The following is a 16,658-nucleotide window of genomic DNA, read 5'->3' as shown; positions in this document are numbered from 1 at the left end:
GTCCAAAATCATCAAAAAACGTCATAGTATAGTATGTCATTCAAAATCATGAAAAAAAGTCATAGTATAGTATGTCGTCCAAAATTATGAAAAAATGTCACAGTATAGTATGTTGTCCAAAATCATGAAAAAACGTCATAGTATAGTATGTCGTCCAAAATCATCAAAAAACGTCATAGTATAGCATGTCATTCAAAATCATGAGAAAAAGTCATAGTATAGCATGTCGTCCAAAATTATGAAAAAACGTCATAGTATAGTATGTCGTCCAAAATCATGACAAAAGTCATAGTATAGTATGTCATTGAAAATCATGACAAAAGTCATAGTGTAGTACGACATCAAAATACATCCTGTATTAGTAGATTCATATTTTGGATTTAGAATCTGAATCTGCAATGTAACTAGTGACTGATATTGTCGAATAAAATTAGTGGAGTAAAAGTACAATATCAGCTTCCTAAATGTAGTGGAGTCCAAGTATTAGGGAGCATAAAGTGAAAATACTTGAGTACAAGTACAAGCACCTTGAAACTGTGCTTAATGTACAGTGCTTGAGTACATGTACTTACTGTATCACCACTGATTCGGACATAGACAAAAACTGAGTGCAGTAACAACAGTGGTTATGTAAGTAGTATGATGTCCAAGTTGAGTTTTGTGTGAGCGTGTGTTTTTGTCTGCCTGTTTGTAGATCTGTGTGAGGGTGAGGAGGGAAAAGCAAAAGATTGTGAAACAAAAAGTGGCAAAAAATGAGGTAACAGAAAAAAGAAAGAAGAAGAAATGAAACACCGAGCTTCTTTAACCACATATTTTACTCAGACGCTCATCATGTCTTAATGGTTCTCTCCTGTGACTCGGAAGACGGCTGAGTAAAATATCACTGTTTCCAGCAGCTCTTCAGCCACCAAACGTGGTTGCTTTCAGTAAACCTGTTGCTGCATTTCCAGCGGGGATACTGTCACAAAAAACGGTTGAAATCTCCTGCCAGGATTGTGGCCCTGAAACCAGATATTTTAAGCTACAACATGATCTTCAAGTGGTTTATTTGCCTCCACCTCGCCACACATTGACCACAACAATGTCGAAACATAAAGAAATGTCAAGTTTCAGCATATCTGTTACATAATGATGTATATATGTAAGGTATTCATAGTTTCCAGAAACATAAAATGCCAATATTTATTCTGCAACAAATCTGCGATTTAAAGTATTCATGAAATATGAAGAATGCGTATTTAAAATGAAGACATTCTTCCTTCCTTTATTCACCAGCAGGAGCTTCAAGAAATTATAATTACTGACAAATACATTAAAGAACACTTATCTTCATTCTCCTATCTGCTTGCAGCTACATCCTACTGTATTTATTATTCATTCACTGTCTTTACCTCATACATTTTGAATAGGAAATCAAAACAATCAGTTTTCATTTATCCTGACTGATGAAAAGGCGGCCTGTCGTGCAGAGTAATAAGTACAGAGTGGCAGCAGATGATTGTCACAGAGACAGGAGGTTATGTGAGGCCATGACATGCCTTCTTTTCTTTTCCAGCAGCGGATGAGGCTGGAGGCGGCAGAGGAAGAGATGAGCAGTGGCAGTAGAAACAGACGGAGGGCTTGCATGTGCCGCACGGCTGATATGGGGATGATGAAGTCAAGGAGAGCTGTCAGCACCCCACGCAGGAAAAGTGAGGTCATGGCACAATCGTCGCTCACGCCCCTATACTGTCACACAAACAATATCCCAGCACGTAATGTGTTTTGACCTTCGTAAAGAGATACGCAGCCACCTGCCACATCAGCTTTCTGTAAGCTACACACATAAACCACCATGCGTATAGTGCGATGACACACACAGTCACACTGTATGTCAGTTTACGCTGCCTATCTCTTACCAGAGACAAAAACAGACAGCATGGATTTGACCACAGCTTGGCTGCATAAACGGGTACAGTGTGTCATGCAAACACCCTCAGGTATTCTCTGCTATCAGCTATAGAATAGGTTATATAATCCAAATCCACAGGTATGCACATTCATAAGGAGCTAATGAAGTATGTGAATCTGATAACTGGATACCACGGGGAAGAATGGATGGATTAGGATGAACTTGGAATGAGACTCAGACAAAGCCACGGTCGATGCAAAGAGCAAACCTGACAGCCACATATTATGTCACAATACAGGCAACCCAGCAGACATGTTTAAAGATTTCATATCAGGGCAATCAGTCAGGAGACAAAACAAAAGTGAATCTGTTTCAAATGTTTCTGTTTCATACTCTATGATGCAGGTGCAACTTCCTTTTTATGGAATTTCCCCACTTTTCTCTTGAAAATTTAACAATGACATCTAAATATACCCCATCATTCCTTATCAGTTATTTAGGTTGATTATAAAAAGCCCCTTTTTTCAAATTTTCACTTTAGTATTACTTGCATTACAGGTCCAGTGTGTGAGATTTAGGGAAGTTTATTGTATCTAGCAGTGAGGACTGCAGATTGCAACCAGCTGCAACCAGTGTTCTTTGTTTAGGAGGTTTTTACCAGGAGCCTGGAGTGATTCTTACATTCTCCAGAAAGGGATAGCCTATTCACAGTTTATTAATTTAAAAAAACAAAACAAAACATTTTTACATTTCATCAACTAAATGTGTGTCATACAGCCTATCACCTTTTGCTTTAAATTTTGCTGAACCTCAGTACCTCAGTAGCAGTGGCTTGTCTTGGAGCTAAGCTAGCTATGGATTCCAGATCAAGAAAAAAGTATTGGGAGGACAATAAAAAAATTTAACAGTGCATGGATATATTTATTTCCATTTACCACCAACTCTTCAAAGTTACAGCACCAAACAATCATAAATAGCCCACTGCAGTAGCCACATTGTGGTAAAACACATCAATAAACGTTCATTTAGACCTTTTAGATTATTTAAGAGCTTTATTGGCCAAAAAATGGTTCTATTGATAGTAAAGGTTGCTGAGCCCTACACTAAACTCTACACACTGGACCTTTAAGCACCGCTAGAATCTAAACCCTTTAAAATTCTATGAGTAAAGTTACTGTTTTCTCATCTGGTAAAATGATCCATGGCACTGATGAGGAAAACTTTCCTTATCGTTTTCCCTGTAGTGTACAACAATCAGTATTCAGAGTCAAAAACATTGTGCTCCATAGAAAAGTCAGTTCAATTGAAAAAATAAAATCCTCTGGAAGTTCAGGAGTTTCAATGAATTTTCTATGGGTCAGTTTTTAGAATAATGAAATGGATTAGTGTGACACACTCCCTACCATAAATGGTTTTAAATCCAACCAATAACAGAAACCAGACCAAAAAAGGCGCTAAAAAACAGGAAGGAGTTTTAAAGGCCATTCAACTGAAGAACGGAAACAAATATTAAGGAATTCTACATCAGAGCTTCAGCAGGAACTCAGAGGAAAGAGAGAATCACCGCCACAGACAGGAAAACAACACTGCTGACACATACATGTGTATGGTCATGGATTATAGGGGTCAAGTGGTCGGGGGAAATGCCAAAAGGATGTCACAATGCAGAAAGACTGGCATCTGACCAACTATTTGTTACAACAAAGAAAAAAAACTCATCTAGAGCAAATATTTGTGCAGTGGTGCAGACTGGAGGAATGGGCTCCATCTAAAGGAACCCCTTCCCCTGCTGCTCTCTGCAGACAAGGCAGCAGACGAACACGGTGACTCTGCAGTCGCAGTGTAAAAAATGTGCCCTTATCTATTTCTCACCTCCGGCTGCTGCTGAGGGCGAAGGAGGAATGTGCGGCGACGCGATGATAAACAAATTGCGGAACCACGATTGCAGAATCCTTTGAAATTCCTCTAGGATGAGATTAAACGCAGAAGCTGTGACACAATAACACACAAACACATTCAGGACACAGTGGACAGGTTAAAAATGTGCATGCTAAGGCCATTGTGAGGTTAGAAATGCAGAAATGATGTCATAAAACGGCAAAATATCTGGTGACAGTGCAGCAAAGATCAGTTTATCTTTGCTAATGTTAGCCACATAGCATGTCTGGCTAACTAGCTTACTACATTCGAAAATAACCGAACTCAGAATGACTTTAAAAGCTAATACTTAACATATCATTAGCTATTTACATTCTTTGGGTAAGTTTACATTTAGAAAAAAAAAATCCCTGAGCAGCAGGGATACTCAGAAATACTTATTCTGAGTGTCAGAGTGCACTCTCACTGGACAGTTTGGAAATTCAGAGCACTGTCTGAATGTACCATTCGTTATTCAGAGCACCACACTCTCAGAGTGGCGGAGCGCACTCTGTCTGTGAGGACGGAGCAACAGAACACAGAGCAGAGTGAATGTTTGATTAACTTAACCGTTGGTTCATTCATGTAGAAATATAACACTCCGTTTCTTCGACCAACAGGGCGCTCATTTTAGTGTAGAATGTCAGACTGAATTTACGAACGCACCATGTCAGGTCACTCACTCTCCGGGACCAAGAGTATTATTTGAAAAAGTGAACACTGACCAACGGGACCAGACTGGCTGACCTGTATGCTCCCACTCAGTGGATGGATGATGTTACAGGAAGTCAATCTTACGGCCAATTTCCAGATGCGTGTTGGTTGCGTCTCAGCTCCGGCACTCCGGAGCCCTCCGCAACAGATACGCAGGACTTCTATTTTTGCCGGACGCTGGAGCACAACGCAGCAATTCAGCACAGAGCAGATCGTGTGGGGCAGGAAGTCGTCCACAGAAACACAATAAAACATCCGGTTAATTTTCAAAATAAAATACATAGTGTTCACGGTGGATCATATTTCCCTGCACTACACCTTAAAAACTACATAATGGGCAGAGGCAGGCCTGAAGTCAACAGGTCAGAGGTTTTCAGACGTCATTTCACCCCGTTAACACCATGGACGAGGAGATATTAATCATGGCAGTGCACCGAGATTTCTTCCGGCAGAGCTGCACCGCACCGCACAGCAAACGCAGCCGGTGGGTATTGACGGACGGCGGAGCACGCAGCGGATAACCAGCGCTGCCGTTCCGCAACGGACACGCATCCAGTGGAAATCTGGCGTTACATGGGGGACGATACTTGTATGGTTTCCTCCAGTTTGTTTTGCAATCAAAGCTAACGTTAGCTAATGTGCTAAAAAGTTAGCGTTACAGAGAAATCCAATATTCTTCTTAATCCCTCCCCAGTTTCTGATGAGGTGGACATGATAACCCTTAATACACATAACGTTATTCATCCCTACAACAGGAAATACTTTTTCCCTAACCTGATATGAAGTGTGCGCTGCACATGTGAGCATTTTTGATGATGGCCTCAGGCCAGTCCTTTCATCTTATCACATTTAACCATAGTTTTTGTTGACGGGCAGTGGCGGCTGGTTTTGAGCCATGACTCCTTCTATTCTGACTCCCAATAACACAACAAGACCACATTTTAAGACTCCTATGTAGCCTACAGCCCTGTGGGGGAGAGTCGTGTTTTGCCTCCAGCTAACAAACTGATGTCATTGTGGCGTTGGCTCTAAAAAGGTCTATTGAGGTTTGGGCAAAAAACAAAAAAAGGAAAAGGCGGCTGGCTGTATGATGCACATTTAGACACAGGGAGCCACTGGAGACTGGCGAAAGAGCAGCATGTGGCTCTGGAGAAACAGGTTGCCTACCCTGCCGTAGCCTATGTAGGTTAACAAATTAGCTGAGCATCCAAACAGGTTTGTGTTCGTTTTTCCTACAGGGGGAAATATAACAACACATTTTCTACAGTATATGAGATCAGCAGGATTCATTCATCTTGGCTTTCCTTTAATCATTACCACCGTCAGGAATGTGACACCACATCAGACAACAATGCAAACATGTCATCCTTCTTCCTTATGGGTAAAGAAAAAATGTGTGGAAGACAGGAGGCAAAGTTGGCAACTGCTGGTGGAGTGTAAGGTAAGAGAAGGGCAGGGAACAGTGACTGTCTCACACACATGACCCCTATATGAGTGAGGCGGATAATATGTGCCAAACCCCTGATGGAGGCTTTGATAGCAGCATCAGACAGAAACTACCAAACTAAATACACTGAGACAGTTTCAGTGTAGTTGACATGAGTGATGAGGGCGTCTGCAACGAGCGGTCACCGTCTGATACCAGTCAGACCAATTAAATAAGAACATAGCTGATGGAAACTCTGAGTCGTGATGAGTTTGTTCAATGATATGATGATTAAGAAAAGTGTTGAACTGAAACATCCGTGTTCTATATTAATCCAGCCAACACTAGAAGAAGGAGGAGAAGATCAAATGTTGTCATGTACACACAGGCCCCAAATACACACACATGTACCCAACCCTCAAGGGTTTATAAGACACCATTACAATGACGTTGCAGTATCGATGAGAAGTACATGCTATTTTACGACTAAGTCCAGAAACAAAATACTCTGTCTTCTATCTCAGACCCGGTGAAGTAATTAAGCTACAAAAAAGGTCCCTTTCTGGAACAAAACTCAAATTCTTCATGATCATCCAACCAAAATAAATCAACATAGATAGAGATCATTTTACTGAAAAGTACATTCCTTAAGTCGTCATATACGGGACAGTACAACAGGAAGTGAACCTCATTCTCAGCTTCACCTAAATTACACAACAAACAAGTTCTGTCCTCCTCTGAGGTGGCGTTACACCCTCCAGTCTCTGAGGCTAATGGTGACGTTACTGAGCGCAGCTGTGCACACAGGTTCCACACTGCAGCCGTTCTTTATGAGACAATAAGTCAGTAGCAAACATGCAAAACATTTCACTCCTGGTCTCCTGATGTTTGGAGGTTCCCATCCTGTATCTCCACTAATGGCCAGAAGTAAATGTATGGACACCCAGGAAGGATCGAATCGTTTTATAATGCATTGTGTTATAACTTGGATGTTCTTGGACACCCCAAACACCAGAGGCATCGTCACACACAGGACACACACACACATGAATGACAGAGTTGTGTGTAAGTATGAAATCCTAAATTGCCTCACGGTTTAACTTTCAACACTGACAGTCTCTTTAAATGACATGTGCTCGTCCAGCGTCATACAGCGTATATTTGTCATTTGAGGAAAAGGACAACCAGCACATTTGAAGAACGATGAATCACCTAACATGTTTAACCACAACACATGAAAACAAGATTGGAACTCAAAATCTTAAACATACCGGTGTTACTTTGTGCACATCAGATAATTGATAAAATCAAAAACAAAACTATATCAGTGCACATTCCTTCACACTCATATTGACATACTTTGAATCTAGCATATATACTTAAACAGCATGATCAAATTCCTGAAATTCAGTGATGGCTTTTAGTTTTGGTGCCACCTCAAGATGTTCAGTGGCCCCACCTGTCTCACAACAATCTGTGCATCGTGTTTAATAAAGCAACATGAGATATTACTAACTCTTACTTCACAATACAACCAGGGATGTTAAAAACATTTCAATATTAGGACAATTTATTGCTTTTAATGAGGGATGAGCAACGACACCATTATCTGTATGTGTCTGGGAGTGGGTGGAGTTTTAATAGAAAGTGGGTGGGGCCTGATTGGAAGTTGTTATTTTAAAGGAAATGGCCACTTTAGAATGAAAATACAGACAGTACTTACTGACCCTCATGCCGACAAGAAGTCCAGTGTAGTTTTTAATCCACAAAACTAACGGAGGATAACAGCTAGCCGGAATAACAGCTACACTTGAAGTGCATGGAACCCACATTTTGAAAATGTAATAAAACTCCGCTAATGCATTTCAAAAACGTCAGAACGGCTCGTCCGTCGTAATCCAAGTGCCCTGAAGCCGCGGCATGCAAAACTGACTTGAAAAGACGTAATTTACTCCACTTCTATAACATCATTTCTCACCGTGGTCAGTTAGCCTGCCCTGCAGTGGTGTGCACGGGGGCAGGGGGGCGGTTGCCCGCCCTCGTGGCCCAATTGTTGAAAAATGTGCGCTAAAGTGCCCTCTTGGGAGCCAAAACGTGCGCTAAAGTGCCCTCCTGGGAGCCAAAATGCACGCTAAACTGCCCTCTTGGGAGCCAAAACATGCGCTAAAGTGCCCTCCTGGGAGCCAAAACGCATGCTAAAGTGCCCTCTTGGCAGCCAAAATGCCCTCCTGGGGGCCAAAACGCATGCTAAAGTGCCCTCTTGGCAGCCAAAATGCATGCTAAAGTGCCCTCCTGGGAGCCAAAACGCATGCTAAAGTGCCCTCTTGGCAGCCAAAATGCCCTCCTGGGGGCCAAAACACATGCTAAAGTGCCCTCTTGGGAGCCAAAACGTGCGCTAAAGTGCCCTCCTGGGAGCCAAAATGCACGCTAAACTGCCCTCTTGGGAGCCAAAACATGCGCTAAAGTGCCCTCCTGGGGGCCAAAACGCATGCTAAAGTGCCCTCTTGGCAGCCAAAATGCCCTCCTGGGGGCCAAAACACACGCTAAAGTGCCCTCTTGGCAGCCAAAATGCCCTCCTGGGAGCCAAAACGCGCGCTAAAGTGTCCTCCTGGGAGCCAAAACGCACACTAAAGTGCCCTCTTGGCAGCCAAAATGTCCTCCTGGGGGCCAAAACACACGCTAAAGTGCCCTCCTGGGAACCAAAATGCCCTCCTGGGGGCCACACACGCTAAAGTGCCCTCCTGGGAACCAAAATGCCCTCCTGGGGGCCAAAACACACGCTAAAGTGCCCTCCTGGGAACCAAAATGCCCTCCTGGGGGCCAAAACACACGCTAAAGTGCCCTCTTGGGAGCCAAAACGCGCGCTAAAGTGCCCTCCTGGGAGCCAAAATGTCCTCCTGGGGGCCAAAACACACGCTAAAGTGCCCTCCTGGGAGCCAAAACGCCCTCCTGGGAGCCAAAACGCGCGCTAAAGTGCCCTCNACGCGCTGTATGTGCCCTTTTTTTTCTTTTCGCCCCTGCCCTTCAAAAAGTCTGTGCACGCCACTGCTGCCCTGCAAGCGTGCTGTGTTTACATGGCAACTCACGCGAGACTCGAGAAATAGCACCACCACTAGCCATCAGCTAGTCTCGCGCAAGTTGAGAAATGATGCTATAAAAGTGGAATAAATTACGTTATCCTGTTATCCTCCGATACCCCGAACAAGTTTTGTGGATTAAAAAACTACACTGGACGTCTTGTCGGCATGAGGGTGAGTAAGTACTGTCTGTATTTTCTTTCTAAAGTGGCCATTTCCTTTAAGCCTGAAATTGATATGAGTTGATCAGAATTTGCTATATTTATTATTTATTAGAAAACTATTTACATACAACAATCTCAGAATTGAGCTTCAGGTCATTTTTGATCAAGATCAGTGTTTATTAGCACTTTTGCAAGAGGAAATGTTGGAGCAAAATGCCGTAACATTTCATATCTTTCCAGATATTTCCAGTGTTTTATTTGTTTTGTACCTGACATTTTAACAGACATCTGACTCTGGATCATAACAGAGGACACACGTGTGACAAAGGAAGTCTAAAACTGTGTATCAGAATGCAGAGATTACTGCAAAAACAAAACATTTGTACAAAACTTCCAGCCTACATCTGCACCCTCCTGTGTCTCAGCTCTGCTAGTTATTGGCTACACTCCTCCAAGTGGTTGCTTTTAATGTACCCCGGGTTTCAACAGATCTGGGGAAAACTGCATTCTCCTACTGTGCACCTTGGACAATCTCCAACATCTCCGACAGAAATCATGTTTATGTTCATCAGCGTTATTTTTTCTGCTTCTCACTAACAACAACATCAAATTTTGTTGAGATATTGTTGTTGTCAGTGACCTGTTCAAGTGTTACCATGGCACTGTCGGGTCGTCCTGCTTTTCCAAATCCCGTTTGGCTCCCACAGGTGACAGGAATCCCCTATTCATTGAAGTTTGTTTCGTTTTACGCCAAGAGGATGAAATTTCCCCAAGATCTTCTCTTCTGGTGAACCTTATCACAGCCTTTCTCCTCTGGAAATACGTCATAACATTTAGTTAATAATTGTCAGTAATCACATTGCTGTGGGAGTCTTTGGCTGTTATTCGTGTTGCTGTGGAGCCTGATTCAACACACAGATAGACAATGGTCTGCAGAATGTTGTAAAGAGGAGGAGTACTCATACAACAATAAGTGAATCATAGGTGTAGATATAAAACAATCTCTGTTTATCTTGGTTTGTATCTGTGGGCTTTGAAACTATGTGAAAGTTTCCTTTATCTGATTATCCCTGCTGTATGTGTGTCATGTCCTCCTGGATGATTTATTCCAGGAGAGGTTTCAGTATATGCTCCAATACCTTCAGTGTGTGACGTCATCCCTTTCAGTAAACAGGCAGCGATAGCCAATGTGGACATTAAGCTGCTTCGTGCTGCCACCCAGTGGTCACATGTGACACCTTCAGGTCTGGGAAACAAAGACAAGCTGCCTGTGCACCAAACCAGCACTGGGGAGAGGGGGAAGAGAAATGTCATGCACAACATGATGAAAATAAATAGATAAATAAATAAAGGCTATGAAACAGATGTTTAAAATAAAATTTCCATTCTGGGAAGTGGAATTTCAACATGAAGTCGTCTTACTACAGCCACAGGGTGGTGCCGTTCATCACCACAGTGTCTGGAAGTTCTCTTTCTGTATTCTTTTATCTGCCAGAAATTAAATTGTAAAGAGCAGAAAAAAAAGACAAAAATACAATTCTGTAAACAACCCTGAAAGAAATAATGTTAATGTTAATCCTGTAGGTGCAGTGAATATGTCCAACTAAACAGGGAGCTCTTACTAAATGCTAAAAATGCATTTTTCTCTTTAAAGTGTCAAATCTATGGAAAAATTATTTTTTTTTAGCATGTTGGAAGTTTGGTTTTATTCACCAACTTGTAGAAAAGATTTCAACACTTACATCTATGCAGTGTTTTACTTTATTCTTGAGCAACCTGTGGATCTGGAGCCACATGTGTCCTCAAGGGTTTGTCAATAAAAAGAAAATAAATGTAATTTTTTAACATATTTATTTTTCATACATCATTGTTCGAGGACTGAAGTCATTTTACATTCTCCAACTGTAAAAGTATATATATTAATTAAAAAAACACATTAGCATTTCTTCAAATAAAATGTGCATCATATGTCTATGACCTGGCGCCTTTTCCTCTAAATTTTGCTGAACCCTACTGGCGATGGCTCGTCTTGAGTCTCCCTAGCGAGGCTAACTATGGATTACAGATCCATGAAAGGAAGACAGAGAATTTGTGTGCTTTCCCCGCCCAACACTGCAAAGTTAAAGTAGCAAATAATCATGAGTAGCCCACTGCAGAGGAGCCATCTTGTGGTAAAAGATATTAGGGAATGCTCATTTGGAGCCATTGGTAATGTTGATACCTTCATTATAAGGCAAAATATGCTTTGCAGCTCGACACAGATATTTTTTTCCTTTTTTTGGCCAAAAATAGCTCTTTTAATTGTAATGGTTGCCGACCCCTGTATTAGACCTTCATCAGGGCGTACCCAAGTACTAACATTTTGTGTTGCTCAAAGCATTGAAAATTACATTTAAAAGAAATTCAACAGCAACATCTCTTTGTTTTTAATTCACACAGCACACTGTGAAAAGTGAAGTAGACTTTTTCTTTGGTAGAAATTAGTTTCAGTGTCTTCTGTCAGTTATTGAAGTGACCAAACACTAAAGCAGCAACTTATGGGCGACTGTCTTCATGTCACTGGTGTGTACAGATCAGGGATCAGCAACTTTTATTATTAAAAGAGCCATTTTTGTCCAAAAAAAAAGCAAGACAACAGAACAACAACAAAAACTGTGTGGAGCTGCAGAGCATATTTGAGCCTTCTAATGAAAGTATATAAATGAGCCTATCAACATTACCAATGGCTCCACTGAGCATTCATTAATATCTTTTACCACAAGGTGGCGCCTCTGCAGTGGGCTACTCATGATAATTTGCTACTTTAACTTTGCAGTGTTGGGTGGGGAAAGCAAACAAATCTGTCAGCACACTATTTTTTTTAATTTGGAATCGATAGTTAGCCTCAGTAGGGAGACTCCAGACGAGCAGCGGCCATTAAGGTTTGGCAAAATTTAGAGGAAAAGGCGCCAGGGTGTTGACGAATGACACACATTTTAGTTTAAGAAATGTTAAAAAAAATTTTCAGTTGAAAGCTTTTACAATTTTTAGAATGTAAAATCACTTTAGGCGTAGAACAATGATGTGTGAAAATTTTCCTTTTTGTTTTGTTTAAGAGATAAAGATCCACATGTGGGTCCAGAGCCATAGGTTGCATTCCACTGGTACAGATGTAACTGTATAAGATCCAACATGCAAACAACTTTTACATATCAAAATATATAAATTCATTCAAAATCTGTTGGTTTATGATACTTAGCTTGATTTGTAGTGAATAACTGCCTACACACACACATATATATGTATATATATATATATATATATATACATATATAAAATACTGTTGAATACCTTCAGAATATCTCACTCTCACTTCCTGTATTTTTAATAAGTGGATTTCTGGGTGTATGGCTCTTTAACCCTTTGAAACCTGGAGCAACATCACTTTTCTTGCGCTGCTTTCAGACGCCTTTCTCAAGTATTTAAACCTTTGAACCCTGAACACATAGGTGCGATTTCTTTAAAAAAAATATGCGAAAAAAGGCAATGAGTAACTTGGTAGGAAATGTCCCACAAATTGCAAAAAAATATATAATTTAATTCGAGAATTATTTTAAAAAAAAGGGAAAAAAGGAAACAAAAGTCAGAAAACTATATTTATAATTATTTTTATCACGTTTTGAAATTATGTTAGAGCATTATTGTAATTTTTAAGCACCCTTTCCATGTCATTTTGTTATTTATTTAAAAAAAAAAAAGTTTTTTTACTTCACTTAACTTTGCTTTTTTTTAAACTAATTTTCCTGTTTTTAATTATTTGGGTAATTTCTTCTTTCTTTGTTTGTTGCCTTCTTCCCATGTTTTTAAAAGAAATCAAGCTACTTTGCTCAGGTTTCAAAGGGTTAACCCTGTAAGGCCCACAGCTGCAAAATTATATACATTACTTTTTCTTAATTTTATTATTATTGTTATTTTACCACGTTGACACAGACAGTGGGTCCTATTGTTTATCCTTACGGCGCCAGTAAAGAGAGATGTCTTTATTGGTCTGGCCCTTTGGCTATGAACTCACACAACCTGCAAACTTTCCTTCATGTTCATTCCTCTGTTTAATTGAACTGGATTTGTCGAGATTATTTATTTTATTTCATTTTTGTGTGTGATCATAACAATGCCTAAAACATGACAGAGTTTAGTTGTGGAACACATTTATCGAATTTGTCTGTTGTAATTCTACATACCTGAGTCAGAGTCAAAACAGCATGTGCACCTCACACATTACACGGGGATATTGCACCTCTCACATGTTCACATATGGACAAATACACTAATACACATATCCTTCTGAGACCCTGTGTCCATATGAGCACATCACATTTTGGGTTTGCTGCACCTGATGCTGCTTAACTTACACCTGTTGTCCTCGTTCATGGACACTTTCTTGTGCCATCTAGTGGTTATGAGAGCACAATACACTAATCCATGTAAAAAAAACAAACAAACAAACTGCCAAGTCAGTCTGCAGCCGACCCCAACAAAAGTGGACAATGTCCAAAACCTGATCACATTTAATGGGTGAAACTTGTTTATTTATGATTATCAATGTTTGTAGTTTGATATGGCAACAAATTTTAGCAACAGTAACAAGTTAAGACCTGTTAATCAGGAAGTACTTTACGGACAGTGGGACTTTATTGTCATCACATTTGAGGATATGGGGACTTTATTATCGTTGACAATATTTCGTTTTTTTACTTATTGGGTCCTACTGATCCCAAATAGCTCGGAGAAATTAAAAATGTTTAGCAAAAAGCAGCTCAGGTTTCAGGACGACATAATTTCTTTGATGAAACACTATAACTAAGTTGTTTCTCTGTTCAAATTTTGAGTTTAGACCAGAATTGAATAATTAAATAAGTTATCTCTGGTTGCAGCATTTGAAACTATCTGTATTTTATTCGTTAAACAAAATAAATGTCTGAATGTTTTTCAAGGTATTGTCTCGTATTTAGAAACTCCAGTATTACAATGAAACTAGTGAACACCTACACTTACAGTTTTTCATCCACTACTTTGAAGAGCAGAGGTGTCAATGAGCTACAGAGGTCACTGCTCCAGGTAGACTGATTGGTCCATGTCATCTTCTTCTTTCACAGAACTTAACAGTTATGGTTATATCGCCGCCTGTTGGTTTAGCACGCTCTTGACAATACTTCAATTATGTTTTAATTTGAATGGAGATGTTTTTTATGGACGAGAACGAAGAAGGATAAAGTACCTGTATCTGTGCGGACTGTGATCCCCGTACTTTCAGCCTCCACTTCTACTGGCAAAGAAGAACAGTGATTAACCCACAAACCACACACAGAACACAGTTTTAATATAAATCTGTAAAAATGAGAAGTTTAATGGTAAACATGAAAATGACAGAGTGATTGTATCATTTATAAAAGCAACAACACAAAAATACATGTATCTGTTTATGAAAAAAAACTGTACCGTAGCTACCATGTACGTGAAACAGGTTTCCTCTGGATATCAAATTATTTGTCAGTGCACTCCAAATGTCTTGATCTGAAACTTCTTTTCCTGAAGACATTAGAAAAGGAGGTGATCGTAACCCTGCTTCTTTGAACACAAACAAAGACGACAACAACAACAACAACAAAAACAACCTGACAAATCATAATAATAACAATAATAATAATAATAATAATAATAATCACAGCCTTTAAGAAGAATGACATTTCAAACCACAATCTTGACATAAAATTGCACTTCAAAATACTGGTCGGGGTGAATAAATATTTGTAGTACCTTTCTATATCCATTTTGGTAATACAGTACATTAACACAGCAATAGTATATTAGAGCTGTCGAAGGGTTAATAGGGAAACTGATTAAAACTTTGTCTATTTTCATTCCAGCTGCTTTTGCATATAGTACAGAATTTGCATAATAGCACATAAATAAATTAACACCGATGACATCAAACAAGAGGGTAAAAAAAGATTTACAAAACATACTGCATATCTAACATAGTGTCTATATATATATTGTTCATATAATTACATAATAGCGTCATTCAGAAGCGGTGCTCAAGTGCTCTTGCCTTTCGTCCTCCATCTCCAAACCAGCGCTGTTTTAACAACACTCTGGTTTCAGTCTTTTGCACTGTCCCTTCAGGCTCTCCCTCCTATCAGAGTTGTGTCTGGGAGGAAGGAGCCTTTTTTTGGCCTTGGGTGGTCTCGGGGTAAACACCCCTCTCTGTAATATGTGCGTCTGTGTCGACCTCCAGATGCCTCGTCTCTGTCCCGGGACTCGACTGGAAGCACCCTCGAGTGTTTCTGTGTGATAAAGCGTCCGATCGGCTGCTCCCGGACGCTCCCTCTGATGCCTCGGGCTCCTGTGGGCTGGCTCGACTGCCGGGCGACGTCTCTTTGAGAGTATCCTGGCGCTGCAGCAGAGGAAACCTCCCCTTTGGAGCGTCACTCAGTCTCCAGGATGTCCCTGCGGGGCTGGATGTGGCTGCGATGGGGCTGCTCACCAGGCTGTACACAGGGAGGGTGGACCTGGGCTGAATCATGTGAATCCCCCCGATGGGAATCAGGAGATTCGGGGACCTGCCTGGCTGCTGGGAGTGCAGAGGGAGGTGACTTAGGAGGTTGTGGGCTCCCCGAGGGCGTGTGGGATGTGGGCTGATGTGGGTCAGACCAACCTCATCCACAGACTACAACAAAACAGATGAAATTAAAGTTGAATGGTTCTGCTGGAGAAATTAGGTCACTACAGCAGCAAAATGAATAGAATACAGTAAAGACAAGACAGAAGGTCAATGAGGCAGATTTAAAGTGCTGTAGCAAACAACGACCATAACTGTTGATGGTGTCGATCAATAGCAATGACTCAATGGTTACTTGGCCTTGGTGCTGAGAAAACAACTTTTAAAAGCAGAGTTCTGGCGAGATGCTGCGAGTTAGCGACCAGACATTTTGTCTCTGGAGGATTAAAGAGCCTTGTTCCTAAGCAATACATGCACATCTCAAGAAGTTTAGCCAATGTGTTAAATTGTGACCTGATATTTCTTTTGGGAGTAATTAGCGAAGAGCTAGCATCTTTATTATCTTTCAACCTGGACCCTATGCTCCCATGTGTTTTGAAACTGGTCCAACATTGAGAGAGAAGGCCGCAGCTAGCAGGGACGAAACAGGCTGTAATGTCATCCCTGCACCGTCGATTTACGTCCATTAAAAGTGTTCGTTTTTGCCACTGACAGGCTCAGATTGCCAACTAGGCTACTTAAGGAGGTCTTTCCTTTAGTTAACACTCATATATTAGATATGATCAATATATCCTTATTAACAGGCTATGTACCACAGTCTTTTAAGGTAGCTGTAATTAAACCTCTACTAAAAAAGCCCACCCTGGATCCAGAGGTGTTAGCCAACTATAGACCAATATCTAATCTTCCCTTTATGTCAAAGATCCTT

At 40.7% G+C, this 16,658-nt stretch overlaps 1 protein-coding gene across 1 annotated transcript in view; it reads right to left on the bottom strand.

The window, feature by feature from the left end:
• Nucleotides 1-14,592: 14,592 nt before the first annotated feature.
• Nucleotides 14,593-16,658, bottom strand: part of hivep3a (HIVEP zinc finger 3a) — a 25,081-nt gene continuing 23,015 nt past the window's right edge. Inside the window, exon 7 of the mRNA XM_050034603.1 lies at nucleotides 14,593-15,898. Within this exon, the coding sequence (XP_049890560.1) occupies nucleotides 15,368-15,898 (531 nt within the window). The 3' untranslated portion in view covers nucleotides 14,593-15,367. The remainder of the gene's footprint in view (nucleotides 15,899-16,658) is intronic.

Source organism: Epinephelus moara, chromosome 22 (assembly GCF_006386435.1).
Source record: "Epinephelus moara isolate mb chromosome 22, YSFRI_EMoa_1.0, whole genome shotgun sequence".
Classification (NCBI taxonomy): Eukaryota; Metazoa; Chordata; class Actinopteri; order Perciformes; family Serranidae; genus Epinephelus; species Epinephelus moara.
This window is presented reverse-complemented; position numbering and strand designations above follow the sequence as displayed.